Source organism: Erpetoichthys calabaricus, chromosome 13 (assembly GCF_900747795.2).
Source record: "Erpetoichthys calabaricus chromosome 13, fErpCal1.3, whole genome shotgun sequence".
In the NCBI taxonomy this organism is placed as follows: domain Eukaryota; kingdom Metazoa; phylum Chordata; class Cladistia; order Polypteriformes; family Polypteridae; genus Erpetoichthys; species Erpetoichthys calabaricus.
In genome coordinates, this window is record NC_041406.2 from 119,665,969 (window position 1) to 119,688,913 (window position 22,945).

The 22,945-nt window shown below is 37.0% G+C and overlaps 1 protein-coding gene across 2 annotated transcripts in view; it reads left to right on the forward strand.

Annotated features, from left to right (window-relative positions):
- pdcd6ip (programmed cell death 6 interacting protein) overlaps positions 1-22,945 on the forward strand; it is a 266,698-nt gene that overhangs the window by 19,786 nt on the left and 223,967 nt on the right. For both annotated transcript variants that reach the window (XM_028817538.2, XM_028817539.2), the window contains exon 2: positions 4,867-4,921. In XM_028817538.2, coding sequence (XP_028673371.1) covers positions 4,867-4,921 — 55 coding nt within the window. The remainder of the gene's footprint in view (positions 1-4,866; positions 4,922-22,945) is intronic.

Below are 22,945 nucleotides of genomic sequence, written 5' to 3' on the forward strand. Positions count from 1 at the left end.
CAGGTCATATTTAATGGGTAGACACTTTTCAGTGACTTTTAATTCCTCTTCTTCATCTACTGCTCCTCTTAAATATGGTGTTCCTCAGGGATCCATTTTGGGTCCTATTTTATTTTCCATATACCTTCACCCTATTGGAGCGAGTTTTAGGAAATTTAACATTTCTTTTCACTGCTATGCTGATGATACTCAGGTTTATATTCCTGTCTGCAACTCTACAACAAATCAACTCCACAAGTGTCTGTCTGAACTAAGATCCTGCATGGCTAATAATTTTCTTGATCTAAATCAAAATAAAATGGAGGTGCTTATAGTGGGTCCATCAGCTAAAGCCCAAATTGGTCTTGGACTTCTTGACTCTTTCTCTGTCTTTTCCAAACCTCAAGTCCGCAATCTTGGTGTAATCTTTGACAGTAACCTCTCTTTTGAGAAACAAGTAAATTCTGTAGTCAAGAGTTGCTTTTTCCAACTTTGTCTATTAGGTAAGATAAAGCCTTTTTTATCTTCTAGAGATCTTGAGATAGCTACTTTCGCGTTTATTTTTTCTCGCCTCGATTACTGCAACTCATTCTATTCTGGGATTAGCAAATCCTTGATATGCAGGTTACAGTTGGTCCAAAATGCTGCCGCTCGCTTTCTGGTTGGGGCAAGAAAGTATGACTCTGTTTCTCCTATTTTAGCTTCTTTACACTGGCTGCCTGTAAGTTTTCGAATTGATTTTAAAATCTTGCTGCTAGTTTTTAAATCTTTACATGGGCTTGCTCCTGCCTATTTATCTGAACTGTGTGTTTTACACCAGCCATCCAGAGTGCTTAGATCTTCTGGTCAGCTGTCTCTGTTTGTCCCTCGTACCAAGTGTAAAACCAAGGGGGACAGGGCTTTTGCAGCTGCTGCTCCTCGCCTGTGGAACTCTTTACCTCATCACATAAAGGAGTCGTCTACAATTGAACTGTTCAAAACAAGATTAAAGACTCATTTCTATTCACTTGCATTCCATGACCTTCAGTAATACTGATGGTTTCCTCTTTGTGATTATATAACACTACTTCTATTTTTAATATATATAACATTACTTCTATTTATTATGTACTTTATTTTATATTCATATATTTTATTTCTATTTATGTTTTATGTTAATTTGTTTTGTTTTTCTGTTATTCTATTATTGTAAAGCACTTTGGCTACAGCATTACTATGTTGTTTTAAATGTGCTATATAAATAAATTGACATTGACAAATAAAGTGACATCCTTGACAAGACTGACTGTTTTGCTGCCCCATTGTCTTATTTGATAGATTGTAAGTAGGGGGTGTCTTGCAAGAATCTCATGTTGTACGTCATCGCGAGACGGTCTTAGGTCAATCTCTTGGCACAATGTCTCATGTTTAAGGTCCTCACGGGTCTTTTAACTATCTTCCGTGATCTTAATGTGAAGATCACGTATCATCTCCTAGTCATTCAGTCCCACAGGATTGTTTTTTATAATAGATAAGCAAAAAAATATAGTATTTTGTTTTTGCTTTGTCATTCTGGGTTACTGAGTGTTGCTTGATGAGGGGAAAAATATTTTAAATTATTTTAGCATAAGGCTACTTTATAACAAAATATGAAAAAAGTGAAGGATTCTGAATACTTTCTGAAGACAGCATAGTTCATGATGCCATTGATCTGGAGAATGGTTCTAGAACCAGTGACAATAGAACAGTTCCAGTGTCAAGTGGTATATGTTAGTTTTTACATCCATTGCTTGTTTTTGTAAAGTGGTGTTAAGTATCTGTTTTGATTTTTTTTTTGATTTTGTTTTCCACATGGTTATAAATGATGAAAGGCTTATCTTTATTAAGCTATTTTATTTACTTGTGAAAAAGAAATTGTAAAAACAAAACTGAGTACTAGTTGCAAATGGAAAAAAATAAACAATGCACTCCACAGTACTACTTTTATTCACATTGAATTTGTGCATTGTCATTTTGCTTTTTAACTAGTACTTAGTTCTTTTTGCGATCTCAAGAGATAATGTATCAGTAAGTGGATTGATTACTGTAGGAAGCCATCCTAAATTTGTGTAATTGTCAGTTTAAAAAGAAATTCTTATTTTTCAGTTCCTGCAGCCAATTTAAATGAGAAATAGTTTTGTTAAACAATGGGTAAACAAAGTGTGAAATAATATTTTTATAATATAAGCTTTTACTGATGTTTTAGGAACATTGCAATTTGGTAGGGACATTAGCTATAAGTAGGAGCTACCCTTTGACATTTACATTCGTTGTAAGTAGGAGCTGCCTTTGACATTTTATGTCTTAGCTAGGTACAATAAAGGGTAGGTCTCATTTTTCTATTGTTTTTGCTGTACATGTTAGCTTTCCGTGTGAATAATAGCAAGGTACCATTTTAGAAGACATAATGGAAGTCGTAATTTGATCATTGCAATGAAGGGTGGTAAAATTAGAGAAGCTAAATTTTTCTGTTGCAGTAATTCAATATTGCTGTGTTAAGAGTTTCTAGAGATTACTGTATGATGCAGGTGTCGTGGTGTTAGCTAACTGCCTGAGCTATGTGTAGCTCACAGTCAAGAAAGGGAGCTGGGGCTATGTTCAAGGTGACATCATGCTAAGTTTAGGATCCCTTCCAAGTGCAGAGGAACCAATAGAGTTTGGTTAGTTGTGCCATAGGAGAACTGAAATACATTATCCTTAATCAGTGTAGTGGATTTACTTTATCTTCTTGAGTGGTTAACAGCCACCCCATTTTCCAAATTCTGAACACAGTAAGAGTCACATAACGCAAATTTGGCTCCTGTCTATCTATTATAAAAAGAAATCCTGTCCTGGAAAGCAAAAAGCAAGTCTACGATACGTGATCTTCTCGTAAGACATTTTAAAGACCTGCGAGACCAAAGACACACCCTACTTACAATCTATCAAATAGGACAATAGGCAGCAAAACATTCATTCTTGTGAAGGATTTGAGCACACACAGAACCAGGGCTCTCAGCGCATATAAAGCGTATAAGGTATGTTATAAATTAGATGTCGACATCTAAGCGAAGAAAAGAGACTCAAATGCGTTGGACAGAAAAAAGAGCAAAAAAGAATAATCGAGGTGCAAATTCAGAAAATAAAGAAAGTAATTATCAGCCCGGAATAAGTGGAATTGAAAAAAAAGCACGTCCAATCCGGCTCAGAATTAAAAGACAATGAGTAAAAGAAAGTAGAACTTCATAAAGACGTTTACAAACGTTGACGCTAAACACATGCAGAGCAGGTTAGAGACTATGAAACCAGGGAAATTAGAAAGGCTCAAAAAAAAAAAAAAAAAACGGCGCTATACACATGTGGAGAAAGTTAAAGGATATGAAAGTAGGAAAATTAGACAAATATAAAAAAAGAAAGTAAAGATCACAGTAGCGCAAACAAACTGCCTCATTTAACTATGCACCATTCTAACTTTGGTTTTGCACAATAATTACTACACTATTGCACCTTAACACTTAATTCTACTTTATTCACATAATTGTACTTATTTATTATGTTCTACTATACTGTTACCTTTCAGTCTATGACTTTTTGTTAATCTAACTGATATTCTTCTAACTTTGCACAGTTTTTGATAAGCGGATCAGGATGCATTTCACTGCGTGTTGTCCTGTATAACTATGCATGTGACAAATAAAGAATCTTGAGAATTTCAAAAACGGAGTTTACCGCACATGCATTTATTGGTTACTTTGTTCATGTATATGTATTTATCTGTCTGCTTATTTAAAAAGCTACATTTACCCCAGGAGTCAAAAACGTTCTGTCTAGCCCTTGTACAAAAACCTAGACAAAAGCTGGGCTATCACCTTGGTAACCCCATGTACTTTTGGAACTGTGAGAGGAAAATAGTACGACTTTACAGACAGGAGTCCAATGCAGAACTCTAGTTACTTTTTTACTTTGTAAAAAAAAAAAAATTATTAACTGCTGATGATGTGGATCGTTTTGTCTGTGCTGAAATTCCAAACAGAGAAACCTATCCTGACCTCTTTAAAAAGATTCAGCATACTGGGACTCGCAAGATTACAAATATTGTTTTTACAGAAGTTCTGAAATAAAAGTGAAACTAATGAAATAGCAACAATTCAAAGGAAAGAAAAATCTTAAAAGTGTGTATGCAGAAAGCCAAACACGGGGTTGGCGAGCGAAGCCCCCTAGTATGTTAAAAGTTAGAAATGCCTTTTTAGCATTAGATAATGTAGCCAGCAGTAGTGAAGAAGGAGATAACTTGTGAAAGTGAGAAAAAGTGTTTTGCTTGCAAGATGAATGTTAGAAAGTTGCCAGGTATTGTTGGGGAAAACTGTTTAGACAGGACCAATGAGGAAGACACTTGATATCCTTTAGTCTTTTGTTGTACTCAGGTAAAATTCCTCATTTGTGTGAACACCAGTGTAGGACTCTGTGCTGGGAATTCAGGGTAGAACGCTACATACCACCATAATACAAGTGGTAATATTATGCTACTCTCTGTATAAGCTTGTGTTGCTTTTGCTTGTGAATGGATAGCAGAAATCCAATTTTCAATTGTGTGGTATGCCTGTCTATAAAGAATCAGAGAAAATGTGGGTGTTTACACGCACATGTACATGGTAGAGTACTAGTGTCACCCAGTTAACTTCAAAGTTAATGGCTAAAAAATGTAAACAAACTTTACTTCCTTACCTGCCACTCCCACTTTGGCACAGGACAGTGAATGTCAAGTGAACTACAGAATGTTACTGGAAAGCTTAGACATGATTCTTTTTAAATCCATTTACTTGAAGAAATGTCTGGTTTGCTTTTGGCATCTGAATCCTTTTTAATCTCTTCATTTTTACTTTATTACAGGTACTATGACCAATTGTGTGCTGTTGAACCAAAGTTTCCATTCTCTGAAAATCAAGTAAGTGTTGCCTCATTGGTTTGACAACAATAATGTGTATATATGGTCCAATGAGTACTTGGGAGTAATTCATTCTGTAAAAGAGCACAGGCCAAGTTAAATTGTGTTAATCTCTCTATTTCTTCGATGTTTCAGTGCTTTGAGCAAGAGAAAGGTGCTATTTAAATAATACTTGTTAATTAGAGTTTTGTTTCACATGCTTGTTTGCATGGCTTTTTTTTCCCTTATCTTTTCCACGTTTCAGTCAAGATCATAATGTTAGAGTTGCTGTATAGCATGTCTTACTTCCATGTACCTGTATGCAACTTTAGGAGATTTTTAGATTACCATCTTATATACTCATATCTCCTCCAGGAACAGCCTGTTGATAAATTGTAGAGTTCTACACTGGAAAAGTGATTAATGCTAATTGTAAGAGCCATTTTCCTAGTTATACAAGATTCATAAATATTTTACTAGATGATAAAGCATAATCTATGGGAGGTTCCTATAACCCCCATAAATTGAGTAAAATTGGTATATTCTAGCTATGTCTATCTGCTCTGACTAAACCTTATTCTCAGTTAGTGACCAGCCTTGCCATGTGTAGGGTGTAGAAGGCATATGGTTTTAAACCGTGCTCGTGCCAACAGGCCTGCGGAACTTTTGAGTGTGTGAAGTAACTCGTAAAACAGCACTTAGCCTACTTAAGTGCATAGTCATATGTCTAAAGCATACAGAAGAAGAAACTAAGAATCTTTTAAGTATATAAGAAGTTAAGAATCTTTAAGTAAAGAAGAAGAAATAAAGAACTTTTAAGTACAGAAATAACAAGTTTCTCAAGAAAAGCTTAGTTTAGAGAAGATACATTTTTCCCCTTTTTTGCCTTTTATTCTACATGTGTAACTATTTTTTCTTTTATTCTTGTGTGGATTAATTTGCTTTTAATTTTCACTAAATATTTTTAAAACGAACTTATTGGACTGAGAGATTTCTTTCGGCACGCGTTTTACCCGTGCTTGATCTGGCCTTATACTTCGGCGGCTACACTAATGTTGCACAGCTCCAGAGTCTGGTGTTTGAATTTTGGCATTAGCATTATCTTTGTATATATACAAAATTCTCCCCCTGTTTGTATTGGTGTTTCTCTAGGTTTCCTGACACATCTCATTAATGTACAAGTTATTTCACAGCTCTTTGTTAGGTTTATATGAGTGAGTGTGATTATGAGAATAATCTGCAAAGGATGGTTTAAGGACTTTTTCCTGTCTTGTGCCAGATGCTAAGCAAGCATAAGCTCTAAGCCCTTGTGACCCCAGAATAATTCCATTTGGTAATGGATGGATTGATTGATAAATGAATGGATACGTTCAATTGTCATCATAGGAATTGGAACCTTTTTGCTGAGCTTAACCTTCAAAAGGGAATGCTGATTGTTGCATCACTTGCTGATCTTGAAACTGTAGTTAACAGGAATGCCTTAGAGGTGATGCTACATCTATACTTGTTGCAGAGGAAAATTTTTAAAAGTTTGGAGTGCTCTGGATTTAGACATAATTAGTTATTTGGAAAGGAGAGTAGTTTGCTTTTTGCGTGTCTTGTTATGCTTGTTATTAGTTCATAAATTTGCTTGTCTTTAAACAATAGGGACAAATTACAAGGGTACATCCCCATCCTGACCAACAAGTGTTCCCCCTGTGTGCTATGTCAGTCTGGTCTGAGTATCAAAAAAAGTGTGAATGTTGAGCGTAACATGTAATAATTGTATTGAGTATATGTTGTTTGAATGGAACCTTATTTTCCGTTTGTGATTTATTCCGTTAATAAAAAAGTCTTGTTTGGTAGTATCAGTTAATTTTTTTTCTGGCCATTTATTTGTCACTACTGAGTCTTCATAAGGTATGAAGTATCAAATTGCTTATATCATCCTTTCTTTACTGGAATGTACATGGAGCCCCCAGAATTTTTAACTCATTTTCTGATGCATTCACACAAAATACTTTTCCTTAATGATAATGAAGCTTAGTGAGCACATAAAATAAATTGAAAGAACTTGTTGTAATGTCTTTCTTGATATTTTATTGTTAAATCTGAAACTTGCTTTGATAGGTACTGAATTCTTTAAACTTCATTTATACAGTTAGGTCCATAAATATTTGGACAGAGACAACTTTTTTCTAATTTTGGTTCTGTACATTACCACAATGAATTTTAAATGAAACAACTCAGATGCAATTGAAGTGCAGACTTTCAGCTTTAATTCAGTGGGGTGAACAGAAGAATTGCATAAAAATGTGAGGCAACTAAAGCATTTTTTAACACAATCACTTCATTTCAGGTGCTCAAAGGTAATTGGACAAATTAAATAACTGGAAATAAAATGTTCATTTCTAATACTTGGTTGAAAACCCTTTGCTGGCAATGACAGCCTGAAGTCTTGAACTCATGGACACTACCAGATGCTGGGTTTCCTCCTTTTTAATGCTCTGCCAGGCCTTTACTGCAGCGGCTTTCAGTTGCTGTTTGTTTGTGGGCCTTTCAGTCTGAAGTTTAGTCTTCAACAAGTGAAATGCATGCTCAATTGGGTTAAGATCAGGCGACTGACTTGGCCATTCAAGAATTTTCCACTTCTTTGCTCTAATAAACTCTTGGGTTGCTTTGGCTATATGTTTTGGGTCATTGTCCATCTGTATCATGAAATGCTGCCCAATCAATTTGACTGCATTTAGCTGGATTTGAGCAGACAGTATGTCTCTGAACACCTCAGAATTCATTCGGCTGCTTCTGTCCTGTGTCACATGTCAATGTCAATTTATTTATATAGCACATTTAAAACAACATAGTAATGCTGTGGCCAAAGTGCTTTACAATAATAGAATAAAAGAAAAACAAAATAATTAACATAAAACAAATAGAAATAAAATATATGAACATAAAATAAAATACATAATAAATAGAAGTAATGTTATATACATAAAAAATAAAAGTAATGTGTTATAATCACTAAGAGGAAACCATCAGTATTACTGAAGGTCATGGAATGCAAGTGAATAGAAATGAGTCTTTAATCTTGTTTTGAACAGTTCAATTGTAGATAACTCCTTTATGTGATGAGGTAAAGAGTTCCACAGGCGAGGAGCAGCAGCTGCAAAAGCTCTGTCCCCCTTAGTTATACACTTGGTATGAGGGACAACCAGAGACAGCTGACCAGAAGATCTAAGCACTCTGGATGGCTGGTGTAAAACACACAGTTCAGATAAATAGGCAGGAGCAAGTCCATGTAAAGATTTAAAAACTAGTAGGAAGATTTTAAAATCAATTCGAAAACTGACAGGCAGCCAGTGTAAAGAAGCTAAAATAGGAGAAACAGAGTCATACTTTCTTGCCCCAACCAGAAAGCGAGCGGCAGCATTTTGGACCAACTGTAACCTGCGTATCAGAGATTTGTTAATCCCAGAATACAGTGAGTTGCAGTAATCGAGGCGAGAAAAAATAAACGCATAAGTAGCTATTTCAAGATCCCTACAAGATAAAAAAGGCTTTATCTTACCTAATAGACGAAGTTGGAAAAAGCAACTCATGACTACAGGATTTACTTGTTTCTCAAAAGAGATGTTACTGTCAAAGGTAACACCAAGATTGCAGACTTGAGGTTTGGAAAAGACAGAGAAAGAGCCGAGAAGTCCAAGACCAATTTGGGCTTTAGCTGATGGACCCACTATAAGCACCTCCATTTTATTTTGATTTAGGTCAAGAAAATTATTAGCCATCCAGGATCTTATTTCAGACAGACAGTTGTGGAGTTGATTTGTTATAGAGATGCAGACAGGAATGTAAACCTGAGTATCATCAGCATAGCAGTGAAAAGCAATGTTAAATTTCCTAAAAATGGATCCAATAGGGTGAAGGTATATAGAGAATAAAATAGGACCCAAATGGATCCCTGAGGAACACCATATTTAAGAGGAGCAGTAGATGAAGAAGAGGAATTAAAAGTCACTGAAAAGTGTCTACCAGTTAAATATGACCTGAACCAGTTAAGAGCAGCCCCTTTTAGCCCAACAAGATGTTCAAGCCGCATCAGCAATATTTCATGGTCGGTGGTGTCAAAGGCAGCGGACAGGTCAAGGAGGAGAAGGACTGCCGCATCACCTGAGTCAGTAATAAGAGATGTCGTTGAACACTTTCAGGAGTGCTGTTTCAACACTATGATAACGCCTAAAGCCAGATTGGTAGATCTCAAATAAATTATTGGAGTTAAGGTGATCAACCAATTGATTGCTTTGGATAATGAGCTGTTCCAGGCCTTCTCCATACGTTTTTCTTGCCATCATTCTGGTAGAGGTTGATCTTGGTTTCATCTGTCCAAAGAATGTTTTTCCAGAACTGTGCTGGCTTTTTTAGATGTTCTTTAGCAAAGTCCAATCTAGCCTTTCTGTTCTTGAGGCTTATGAGTGGCTTGCACCTTGCAGTGCACCCTCCGTATTTACTTTCATGCAGTCTTCTCTTTATGGCAGACTTGGATATCGATATGCCTACCCCCTGGAGAGTGTTGTTCACTTGGTTGGCTGTTGTGAAGGGGTTTCTCCTCACCATGGAAATGATTCTGCGATCATCCATCACTGTTGTCTTCCGTGGACGTCCAGGTCTTTTTGCGTTGCTGAGTTCACCAGTGCTTGCTTTCTTTCTCAGGATGTGCCAAACTGTAGATTTTGCCACTCGTAATATTGTAGCAATTTCTCGGATGGGTTTTTTCTGTTTTCGCAGCTTAAGGATGGCTTCTTTCACCTGCACGGAGAGCTCCTTTGACCGCATGTTGTCTGTTCACAGCAAAATCTTCCACATGCATACACCACACCTCAAATCAACTCCAGCCATTTTATCTGCTTAATTGATAATGACACAACGACGGACTTGCCCACACCTGCCCATGAAATAGCCTTCGAGTCAATTGTCCAATTACTTTTGAGCCGCTGAAATGAAGGGGTTGTGTTAAAAAAAATGCTTTAGTTGCCTCACATTTTTATGCAATCGTTTTGTTCACCCCACTGAATTAAAGCTGAAAGTCTGCACTTTAACTGCATCTGAGTTGTTTCATTTAAAATTCATTGTGGTAATGTACAGAACAAAATTAGAAAAAAGTTGTCTCTGTCCAAATATTTATGGACCTAACTGTATGTGCTTGACGTGCAAGAAATCAGTACATTCTGGTGTAATTTTTTATATACGTTTTGAAATGTGGATAATCTAGTTTCACTTTAGTTTTATGCTTTCATTTGGCTTGAGATTTATTTTTATGTTGAAAATTTGTGACACCATTTTGTTTTAGAGGGTGTCAGCATTTTGTTAGGGAGTTGCCATGATTAGGTCATCATTGACATCATTGCTACAATAGCATTTAAACCATGTCTTTGCACTGTCCAACTCTGTGAATATGTTCTTAAACTCTAGTGTAAATGCTAATGTTAGAGTACCCAGTTCTAAAAGTATTTGTCAGGAAATTTTGCCCTTGAATTTTGTATTTTCATTTTGACTCTGGATTGTTTGTCTTCATGGTTAAGAACATCCACTAACATTTTTGATTTATAATTCATCTCTTGGTCCACCTTGATAAATTTCACTCCCAAGGTTTTCTACCCTGTGGCAGAAAGTTCAGAAACTGAAATAGTACCATTGAGGTTTTTTAATCATTGAATATTTTACATTTCAGGTTTCACAGTTACTTTCATCAGAAAGAGATTACACTGGCAGGGTTTAATTCTTAAATTACAGAATGCTTTTATTTATGATTTGTTTTTTAATTAACCAGATGGGTACTTTGCAATTACCATTATGTGCTTGACTTTCAGAGAGGTATGTACTTAATATACTCCATTGCCACATCAAACTCTGCATTTTAGGTTTAATGTCATTGTACATTTACAATGCTGGCTGCTTTCATGTTCATATTGCATTTTTAAATGGGCATTTGATATTCTTTCAGTGCTGTTTGTGTACGCCAGTGAGTTGAGAAATGAGTAAGAGAGGAAGAAAGGCCTGAATGTGTGTACTATTTTAGTCTGCCAAGTTTTAAAACTTATTACAAAGGTGCTTGATTTGAAATTAAACAAATAGGTGCCAGACATACAAACATTCTTTAAAGTCTAGAATGTTATGTATAGTAAATCTGTTGATGTGATTCACTGTGGCTGAAGGGACTACTGTATATCCTGCTGCAGCTGCTTCAATCTTTGCTGTTTGTCCTGGTTGTAGCTGGGCAGGTGCTGCATGTGTAAATGTAGATTGATGAAACTGTTAACAAGCCTCACTTTAGGTGAAGATATTTTGAAAGGCCCATATTTTCACAAATGATATGTTGTTTTTTTTCTTCTTGCAAAGAACTGAGCTGATTTTGTTAATAGTTTTTGGCTAATACATTTTATGATGTCATTTTTAACATTTAAATCAGCAATATTTATTTCAGTTTTTAAAATAGTGAATTGAAGTAATAGGAATGTTGATTGAAATTACATTTTTTGTTTCAGAAATATGCTACAAAATATATTTTTGTTATTTATCCCTTAACATACAATGAAGTGTCCTCGAATACTCTGTTCAAGTTTTAGATTTCCTGTCTTGTAGGAGAGCCAGGATAATGTTACCTGTCATTTGGTTATCTAATACTAGCCAACCCATGGCGTAACATACGCCGCATAATTATGTATTGATGGGTGAACACTTGCTGAACGACACAGTTGTCCAAATGGGGTGGGTTTGTGGATACCACTGTGAGTGAATGAAAAGATGGACCTCTGGAGAGAGCAACATACAATTGTCCGTGACTGAAAGCGGGATCGTCTGTGACGATGGAGGCCACGCTGGTGAAAGTTACTTCGTCGGTAGGGATAAGTTTCAGCACTTGTTCATTAAGGTGTAGCGAGTCTTTGTTGTTGACGCTTAATATAGCTTGCGTACTGAGTTGTTCCGGAGTCACAGTTGAGAAACACTTTTTTAATGTCTTTTAAGCACAGGGAAAAAAATTAACATGTGAAACATCCGTAATATAATAAGCCACCAAGAAAAGTAACATTGCAACAATGCACGCTACGATCCGATCGCTGTAAACAGAAGTGAAAACAAAATCGAGGCCGGTGCATTCTTTAACTACCTTGTAGCGCAATGGTAGTGCTGCTGTTTTGCAGTAAGGAGACTGTGGAAGATTTTGGGTTCGCTTCCCGGTTTCTCCCTGTGTGGATAGCGCTTTGAATACTGAAAACACTGTTATATCAATGTAATGAAGTATTATTATTCTTATGCGTCCAGCGCTCTCTCTCTCTCGCGCGCCTGTATGCGTGTGTGTGTCGCTCGCTCTCTCTCGCTCGCTGCACGTGTTCTTGCAGGCATACCAGTAAGTGAATGAAAAGATGGAACTCTGGAGAGAGCAACATACAACTGTCCGTGACTGAAAACTGGTTTTGGCAGATACATGCACATCTTTTTGAAAGTTTGGCCCTGTGCCTTATCAATTGTCATCGCAAAGGCAAATCTAACAGGAAATTGTCTTCGTGTTAAAGTAAAAGGCAAATTATCCGCGACAAACTGTTTTACACGCTGCATACCAACCCGCGGCATAGTATACGCCGCATAATCACGCCACTTTTTTAATGTTTTTTAAGCAGAGGGAAAAAATGAACATTTGCAAAATCCGTAACGCCGCTTTCAGTAAGTACAATGCACACGCGTTTAATTTGTCAGCCACTTTTTGCCAGCCGTCTTTTCTGGTTTGGGCTGCTTTTGCAGTGTTACCGCTTGTGCATATTAAATCTTGAAATCCTTCGAGTAACTAATTAACTAACTAACACCCACCCACCCAGCTTGTGAGAAAAAAATGTGCCCGTTCTTTCATCATTTTGTTGCAGCCTATCAAAGACTTGCTGATCATGTTTTCTAGACTCAATATACAGTGGAACCTCGGTTCACAACCATAATTCGTTCCAAACCTCTGGTCGTAAACCGATTTGGTTGTGAACCGAAGCAATTTCCCCCATAGGATTGCATGTAAATACAATTAATCCATTCCAGACCATACGAACTGTATGTAAATATGTTTTTTAAAGATTTTTAAGCACAAATATAGTTAACTAGCAAAATACCCGCGCTTCGCAGCAGAGAAGTAGTGTGTTAAAGAGGTTATGAAAAAAAAAGGAAACATTTTAAAAATAACGTAACATGATTGTCAATGTAATTGTGTTGTCATTGTTATAAGTGTTGCTGTTTTTTTTTTTTTATATATATATATATATATATATATATATATATATATATATATATATATATATATAATATACACACACACATAAACATTTATATACATATACATATATATACATATCTACATATACACATATCTACATATATATACACACATACATAAACACACACATAAGACTTATTGACTGAAACGGGCTTTCACGAAAAAAGTTAGGGCTTTGCTACAGGATACACCCTCCACAAGTTAACCAAGTAAAAATAAAATATATATTTATGTTTTATTTAAACCTTTTAAGTTCATATGCATAGCCCCATTTGGCTGTTTAATTTTTTTTTTCTTTCTTCAGTAATATTTAATCTCCTTAAAGAAAAAGAACATATCCATTTTACTTTTTTTGTATCTCTGTAGTAATATTTTAGTGTAAAAGAATAACCAGTATTTAAACCTTTTATGTTACTTTATACATTTATTTTACACAATGTTGAAAAATTAATAAGAAAGCTACATATTTTGGCAGCTGCTGCTTTCATTTTCAATGAAATGAAAAAAGCTCTCCAAGAGAAAACGTCAATGAAGAAGAAACAGTTTGCACTATCTAAAAAGGAGAAACCCTCATTTATAAAAGTTTGCTGCAGATGACTTAACTGAAAATAAATTAATAGTTCCTATGTGTATAATACATATTTATCTATTTGACTTATGCCTTTATTCCACCAACTTACAACATCTGAAGTACAATTTGTTACATTACTTTTGTTTTTTGCAGCACAGGCAGGTGAAGTGACTTCCTCAGGGTCACACAGTGGTGTCAGTACCAGGATTTGAACTGACAAGCTCCGGGTTTGCTGAAATATTACTGAAGAAAGAAAAAAAACGAAAATGGGCAAATAGGGCTATGCATACAAATGTCCATCCATCCATTATCCAACCTGCCATATCCTAAATACAGGAGCCAATAAGTAGATATGTATATATACAGTATATATATATATATATATATATATATATATATATGTGAATGTATGTATGTATATATCTATGTCTATATATATATATATATATATATATATATATATATATGTAGATATGTAGATATGTAAATTTGTATATGTATATATATATATGTTTATGTGGATGTGTATATACGTATGTATATGTAGATATGTAGATATGTATATATATGTATATGTATATATATGTTTATGTGTGTGTGTGTGCATATTATATATATATAAAAGACAGCAACACTCATAACAATGACAACACAATTACATTGACAATCATGTTACGTTATTTTTAAAATGTTTCCTTTTCTTTTTCATAACCTCTTTAACACACTACTTCTCCGCTGCGAAGCGCGGGTATTTTGCTATTTATCTCTTTATATAAAGGAGAGTTGGGATCCGAGAGACTGTGTTTGTGTGTTTGTGGAGGGATGGAGAGTTAAGGCAGGTGTTGGAGTCACGTGATCATCTCCCCTCCCATTCACCTCATTTCATTCAATTCATTTCGCTCGAGCTGAGCTCCGCAGTTGGCGCGGTCTTGCTGTTCTTGATTTGCTTTTCACATGGCCAAGTATACGTTGCATGCTCAAGAGTAAGCTCAGCGCACAACTTGGTCATATTACAACCGGAGGGGCGAACTGACAACATGGTATACAAAGAGATCCTTAACAAATAATTATTGGTATAATTTCCCTCAGTTTATTATATAAAATTTTAAAGCAGTACTTCGCCGCTGCGAAGCGCGGGTATTTTGCTCTATATATATGTGTGTGAATGTATGTATGTATATATGTATGTCTATATTTATATCTATATATATATATATATATATGTATATATATATATATATGTGTAGATATGTAAATTTGTATATGTGTATGTATATATATATGTATATGTAGATATGTATATATATGTATATATGTTTATGTATATATATGGTTACATAACCTCTTTAACACACTACTTCTCCGCTGCAAAGCGCGGGTATTTTGCTATATATATCCATATTACTAACCGAGAATGCTAAACCGGATGATGGACGCAGGCACATCCGGCAATGGGCCGTAGCTGCAAAAAGACGTACTGCGCAGGCGCAAAAAGAGTCCGCGAGAGTCGGCTGAGGAGCCGAGAAAGGCGGACAAAAGAGGGCGAGAGAGGCGGATGAGGGGCCGCGAGAGGCGGACAAGACCACAGAAAAAAGGAGTGAGCACAGGAAAAATGGAGAAATGAGGAAACGCAGGCAAAGCACGAAACACATTGCACACGAAACTAGACCCAAAAAAAAAAAAAAAAGAGGCCCGCGCACAACAGCAAGGCACCCCCCCCCCCCTACAGGCACCGGACGGGACACACACCAAGAGGGGGATTCAACAAGCCCATGGAACACAAAAAAAAAGAACACAAAACCACCCCACAGACCCTACAAGCAAGGGACGGGACACACACAAACAGGGGGATTCAACAAGACACAGGAACACAAAAAGAAAGAAGACGCTCGCGCGACAACAATCCTCAACCCCCCCCCCCCCCACACACACACACACATCCATAAGAAGTGACACCCAAAGCCACATATTCTAAAGTGAACATCAACACCTTCACACTAGACAGCATAGGTGTCAGCATTGGCGGATCTCCTTACAATAAAGCACTATTAACCGTTCAACTGCAGAAAAGGAAACATATTAACAGTGACTGCGATCCTCCTTATTACTTATCCATATTTCGCATGCTGAGAAAGAAACAAGTCATGAATACACGGTCACGGGTACAAAACGAAAAGGAAAGGATAACAGGAACAAACACACGAACACGAAAGAAACAACAAAATAGACGGCTATGCAGCATAGGTGGATCTCATTACAATAAGGCACTATTAACCGTTCAACCGCAGAAAAGGCTCCATATTAACAGTGAGTGCAATACTCCTTATTACTTATCCATATTTCTAAAAGAAAAAATGACTCGACTCCAAAAACGCAAAGCTCAACTAAAGCTTCTAACTAACGATGTACCTAAAAGTAAAAACTTTATGAACTGCATTAGATCCTACAATAGTTCATTTAATATGCACAAATCTACATCCTAGATCCACATGACGCAAACTATCAATCAAAGTGCTGCATCGCAACAGGCACGGATTCAAAACGAAACACCTCCCGTCTCAGACATACGTTAATGGCAGCGAAGGCTACAACGGGCTTCTCACACAGCACAGGCAAATCGATTACAGCTCCAAAACAACACGTCCCAAATACTACACATGCAACAACGCGCCTCTCAAACGGCACAAGCAAAACATACACCAGGAAAATTCATTCAGATTAATGAATGTCATTTGCAATCATTGTCATTCAGTTCACTTCCCTGAAGAAACAACTGGCAATACAAGTTATACATTTACACGTTGTTGTCAAAAGGGTCAAATTAGACTGCCTTCTTTACATTCATATACTGAATATCTACACAAGCTTATAACTGACGATGTACCTGAAAGTGAAATCTTTATCAATTACATTAGATCCTACAAATCGGAATCCACTATGAACATTAACGGTGGCACTGCACGTGACATCCGTCTTGAAAAAATGTTGTTTATTGATGAATGTTCAATGGCATGAACAAACGTTTATGAATAATAATATTCGATTTGGAGGAAAGGTACTTTTATGAGGAGGAGATTTTAGACAGTGATTAGCTATTCTTCCAGATGCCATGCACTCAGCTATTGTTCAGTGCACCTTAAAATACGCAGACAATTGGCATTGCTTTCAAAAGATACAGTTAGTAAAAAAGATACGATGTCCAGAACCAGATCATAACAATTGCTTATTACAACTGAGAGATGGTACACTCACCAATACAGATGGACTTCAGCCACATATTATTACAATTCCTCAAGCCTTTATCTGCGATGACTTAGTTACAGAGAGATTTGGAACAGCAATCTCATTAGACCAAATGCCCCTTTTAACACAACGCACTATATTATGTCCAAAAAATATCAATGTGGAAAACATAAATACCCAAGTCATTCCATTACTTCCTGGAGAGACACAACTCTTTCTAAGCTCTGACAAACTTGACTCTGATCACAACAATATTCACTTTAGAATATGTGGCTTTGGGTGTCACTTCTTATGGATGTGTGTGTGTGTGTGGGGGGGGGGGGGTTGAGGATTGTTGTCGCGCGAGCGTCTTCTTTCTTTTTGTGTTCCTGTGTCTTGTTGAATCCCCCTGTTTGTGTGTGTCCCGTCCCTTGCTTGTAGGGTCTGTGGGGTGGTTTTGTGTTCCATGGGCTTGTTGAATCCCCCTCTTGGTGTGTGTCCCGTCCGGTGCCTGTAGGGGGGTGGGGGGTGCCTTGCTGTTGTGCGCGAGCCTCTTTTTTTTTTTTGGGTCTAGTTTCGTGTGCAATGTGTTTCGTGCTTTGCCTGCGTTTCCTCATTTCTCCATTTTTCCTGTGCTCACTCCTTTTTTCTGTGGTCTTGTCCGCCTCTCGCGGCCCCTCATCCGCCTCTCTCGCCCTCTTTTGTCCGCCTTTCTCGGCTCCTCAGCCGACTCTCGCGGACTCTTTTTGCGCCTGCGCAGTACGTCTTTTTGCAGCTACGGCCCATTGCCGGATGTGCCTGCGTCCATCATCCGGTTTAGCATATATATATATAAAAGACAGCAACACTTATAACAATGACAACACAATTACATTGACAATCATGTTACGTTATTTTTAAAATGTTTCCTTTTTTTTTTCATAACCTCTTTAAGACACTACTTCTCCGCTGCGAAGCGCGGGTATTTTGCTAGTATATATATATAATATATGTGTGTATATATATATATATATATATATATATGTGTATATATATATATATATATGACAGCAACACTCATAACAATGACAACACAATTACATTGACAATCATGTTACGTTATTTTAAAAATGTTTCCTTTACTTTTTCATAACCTCTTTAACACACTATTTCTCCGCTGCGAAGCGCGGGTATTTTGCTAGTAAAGAGATAAATAGCAAAATACCCGCGCTTCGCAGCGGAGAAATAGTGTGTTAAAGAGGTTATGAAAAAGAAAAGGAAACATTTTAAAAATAACGTAACATGGTTGTCAATGTAATTGTGTTGTCATTGTTATGAGTGTTGCTGTCTTTTATATATATATATAATATGCACACACACACACATAAACATATATATACATATACATATATATATACATATCTACATATACATACGTATATACACATCCACATAAACATATATATACATATACAAATTTACATATCTACATATATATATATATATATATATATATATAGACATAGATATATACATACATACATTCATATATATATATATATATATATATATATACTGTATATATACATATCTACTTATTGGCTCCTGTATTTAGGATATGGCAGGTTGGATAATGGATGGATGGACATTTGTATGCATAGCCCTATTTGCCCATTTTCGTTTTTTTTCTTTCTTCAGTAATATTTCAGCAAACCCGGAGCTTGTCAGTTCAAATCCTGGTACTGACACCACTGTGTGACCCTGAGGAAGTCACTTCACCTGCCTGTGCTGCAAAAAACAAAAGTAATGTAACAAATTGTACTTCAGATGTTGTAAGTTGGTGGAATAAAGGCATAAGTCAAATAGATAAATATGTATTATACACATAGGAACTATTAATTTATTTTCAGTTAAGTCATCTGCAGCAAACTTTTATAAATGAGGGTTTCTCCTTTTTAGATAGTGCAAACTGTTTCTTCTTCATTGACGTTTTCTCTTGGAGAGCTTTTTTCATTTCATTGAAAATGAAAGCAGCAGCTGCCAAAATATGTAGCTTTCTTATTAATTTTTCAACATTGTGTAAAATAAATGTATAAAGTAACATAAAAGGTTTAAATACTGGTTATTCTTTTACACTAAAATATTACTACAGAGATACAAAAAAAGTAAAATGGATATGTTCTTTTTCTTTAAGGAGATTAAATATTACTGAAGAAAGAAAAAAAAAATTAAACAGCCAAATGGGGCTATGCATATGAACTTAAAAGGTTTAAATAAAACATAAATATATATTTTATTTTTACTCGGTTAACTTGTGGAGGGTGTATCCTGTAGCAAAGCCCTAACTTTTTTCGTGAAAGCCCGTTTCAGTCAATAAGTCTTATGTGTGTGTTTATGTGTGTGTGTGTATATATATGTAGATATGTGTATATGTAGATATGTATATATATGTATATGTATATAAATGTTTATGTGTGTGTGTATATTATATATATATAATATATATATATATATATATATATATATATATATATATATAAAAGACAGCAACACTTATAACAATGACAACACAATTACATTGACAATCATGTTACGTTATTTTTAAAATGTTTCCTTTTTTTTCATAACCTCTTTAACACACTACTTCTCTGCTGCGAAGCGCGGGTATTTTGCTAGTATATATATATATATATATATATATATATATATATATACATACATATACACACATACATGCAGTTTCAATAACATAGAAATCAATATAAACATTAACATCATTATCATATGAGAATATGAAGTAATATATAAGAAGCACATTTCATATAAATATAAATTATTAAACAGTAAAATCTTCTTCTGTAATTTGCTACCGTGGCAATTTGTGTGTCTGTCCAGGATTTTAAATCACCTGTAGCTCGCAAACCGTTTCACCTATTGACTTGAAATCTGGTACACATATAGTACGTCACGTCTGCTATCCGCTTTATGGGTGATGATTGTATTACTCTTTTTATGTTTATTTTATTTTATTGTAGAATCAACTCCTATCTGCGCACACCAGGGCGGCCGTGGGCGGATGCGTATGGTGTATTCACTCCATGTTATCGTGCATTGCGCTGTCACTGGTATTTTGATAAAAGAATTTGAACAACATATAAGAAGCGTATAAATTATTAAACAGTAAAACATTAACATTTAAGAAGTAAAGTTAGATTAAGTACTACTGCAGTGCCTTCGGGTATACCTCATTTTTTGTTTGCCCATTACATGCTTAAATGTATACATTTTTTGGTGTACCTACCCGAGAACACGCGACATATAACCGAGCATGGGAGAAGCATGGATTTTAAACACGCGTTGAGTTCATCTGCTGGTCTCCCTCGTGGAATAACTGGTAATGTTTGACTAAAATCTACAGCGAGTAAAACGACATTACCTCCTTTTTTTTTTTTTACGAGATCTGAGATGTTGCTTTTTTCGGTTCAAGGCTTCATAAGCTCTTTTATGTTGTATGGTGTACTTATCCCAAACCATCATCTTTGAATGTTGCAAGACTTTCGCCTTGTATGTAGATCGGGGTAATTACATTCATTGCATTCCTAGTCTGAATCACAATCTGATTGTATGGGTGGTTACCTGGCACTGTAGGGTTGCCACCCGTCCTTTAAAATACGGAATCGTGCCGCATTTGACAATGAAATTGCGCGTCCCGTTTTGAATCAATACTGGACGGGATTTGTCCCGTATTTTTTTTATCATTTTTTTTAAAGCAGCGTCTCATGCAAATCATCCCACACGCATTTTATGAAGATGCCTCCTTTCCTACTTTTGATTGGGTAATACTTGATGTCATCGTTAGTTTGATTGGTCTTTTTAACTGTCCAGTGAGGAGGGCGTGTCTTTTAAGTAGAGTCTGCAAAGTGTTGGCACTGAGATGTGGCGTCAGCGCCAGAGTTGAAGCCCCTAATGTTGCGGTTAGCAAGTCGGCTAACATCCTCCATGTGCCGTCTTTCAGTTGCGAGAAGCAGATCATAGAATGGTTGATACTGTTGCCCCTAACGTTGCGCCACGGCGTGTGGTTCGTTTATACCTCGTGTCTTCTCATTAAACTTTTATCTCGCGAATATGTTATTGCAATCCGCAGCGGGAGCGTTTCTATAAACTTAATTTAAAGTTACGTTTTACACCGTGCTTTGTTTCCCTTATGAACATGCTTGTATGCTTCACTTGCTCCTTTCTCAATTGTTTAATTAATTTTTTGCTCTTCGCTGTTTGCGGCTCTTCCGTCATTTCCCCCTACTTCGTTCTTTTATCTCGCGAATATGTTATTGCAATCCTTAACGGGAGCGTTTCATTAAACTGATTGAAAATAGTTTTGCATTTACCTTTTTAGTAAAAGGCGAGCTTTTAAGCCTGAGAAATCACCCCGTAAATGCACACGTTTAATTGCACATGTGTTAATATGTATGGTTACACAGTATTAAAAGACAGTGAACAACGTCAGTTACCTTTGTTCCCGCGTTTGATAAAAGGCGAGCTTTTAAGCCTGAGAAATCACCCCGTAAATGCACACGTTTAATTGCACATGTGTTAATATGTATGCTTACACAGTATTAAAAGACAGTCAAAAATTAACGTCATTTACCTTCGTTCCCGCGTTTGACTCGTGCTGTAAATCTCTTCCTTGTTTTTAGTTCACGTGATTACGTAGGAGGCGTGATGACGCGATACGTGACTCCGCCTCCTCCATTACAGTGTATGGACAAAAAATATGTTCCAGTTATGACCATTACGCGTAGAATTTCGAAATGAAACCTGCCTAACTTTTGTAAGTAAGCTGTAAGGAATGAGCCTGCCAAATTTCAGCCTTCCACCTACACGGGAAGTTCGAGAATTAGTGATGAGTGAGTCAGTCAGTCAGTCAGTGAGTGAGTCAGTGAGGGCTTTGCCTTTTATTAATATGTATAGAATATTACACCATAGAATGCACAGTGTAATAGTAAAAACATTGAATAACACTGACACAAACACCCAGGCTCCCTGCTCAGCTGCATGCGCAGGCTCTCTCTGTCTCAGCAGCACACGAGCCTCCCCAGCCCCCCCCTCTCTCTCAGCAGCACGTGAGCCTCCCCAGCCCCCCCCCTCTCTCTCTCAGCAGCACACGAGCCTCTCCAGCCCCCCCCCTCTCAGTAGCACACAGCCTCCCCAGCCCCCCCTCTCTCTCTCAGCAGCACGCGAGCCCCCTCCCCCTCTCTCAGCAGCACGTGAGCCTCCCCAGCCCCCCCCTCTCTTCTCAGCTGCACGCGAGCCCCCTCTGTCTCTCAGCCCTCTCTCTCTCTGTAACATTGCAGCAGTTGTATAAACACTTTTTTTAAAAATGAGTTTTAAGCACGGGAAAAAAAGGAACATTTGAACAAATCCGAACTTTATTTAAAAGCCAAGCAAGATAGTAACATTGCAGGAGTTCACCATTTTTAATCAGGCGGCTGACAGTAGTGGAGTCAGGCACAGAGAAGGTCAGCTGCTGAGAAAGCGTCTCGAGTGTTGCAGGGCGGTGAAGCAGGTGAGATGCTAATGAAAAAGAGGCACAGGGTTTATTGGTTTTTAAAGGCTGCTTCCTTCATTGTGTTTTAACCTCAGTTTTAAAGGATTGCGCAGCTCTCTCTGTCGCGCTGCCTGTGTGTGCGTGGCTCTCTCTCGGGCTGCCTGTGTGTGCGTGGCTCTCTCTCGTGCTGCCTGTGTGTGCCTCTGTCTCTCTCTGACGCTGCCTCTGTGTGAACCAAGGTTCCATTGAGGTTGACTAATGAAAAGTCAACGTGGCTCAGAGCTGCATGTGGACTGTGGCACAGACAAACAGAAATGACGGCATGTTTTCCGAGGCGTCGCGTCTGAGTTGGTGTGTGTGGCTGTGATTTTTTCGTCATATCCAATGGTCTAAGAGTTGGTGGGCGTGGCTCCTTCCTGCGTGCGCCATTGCCGT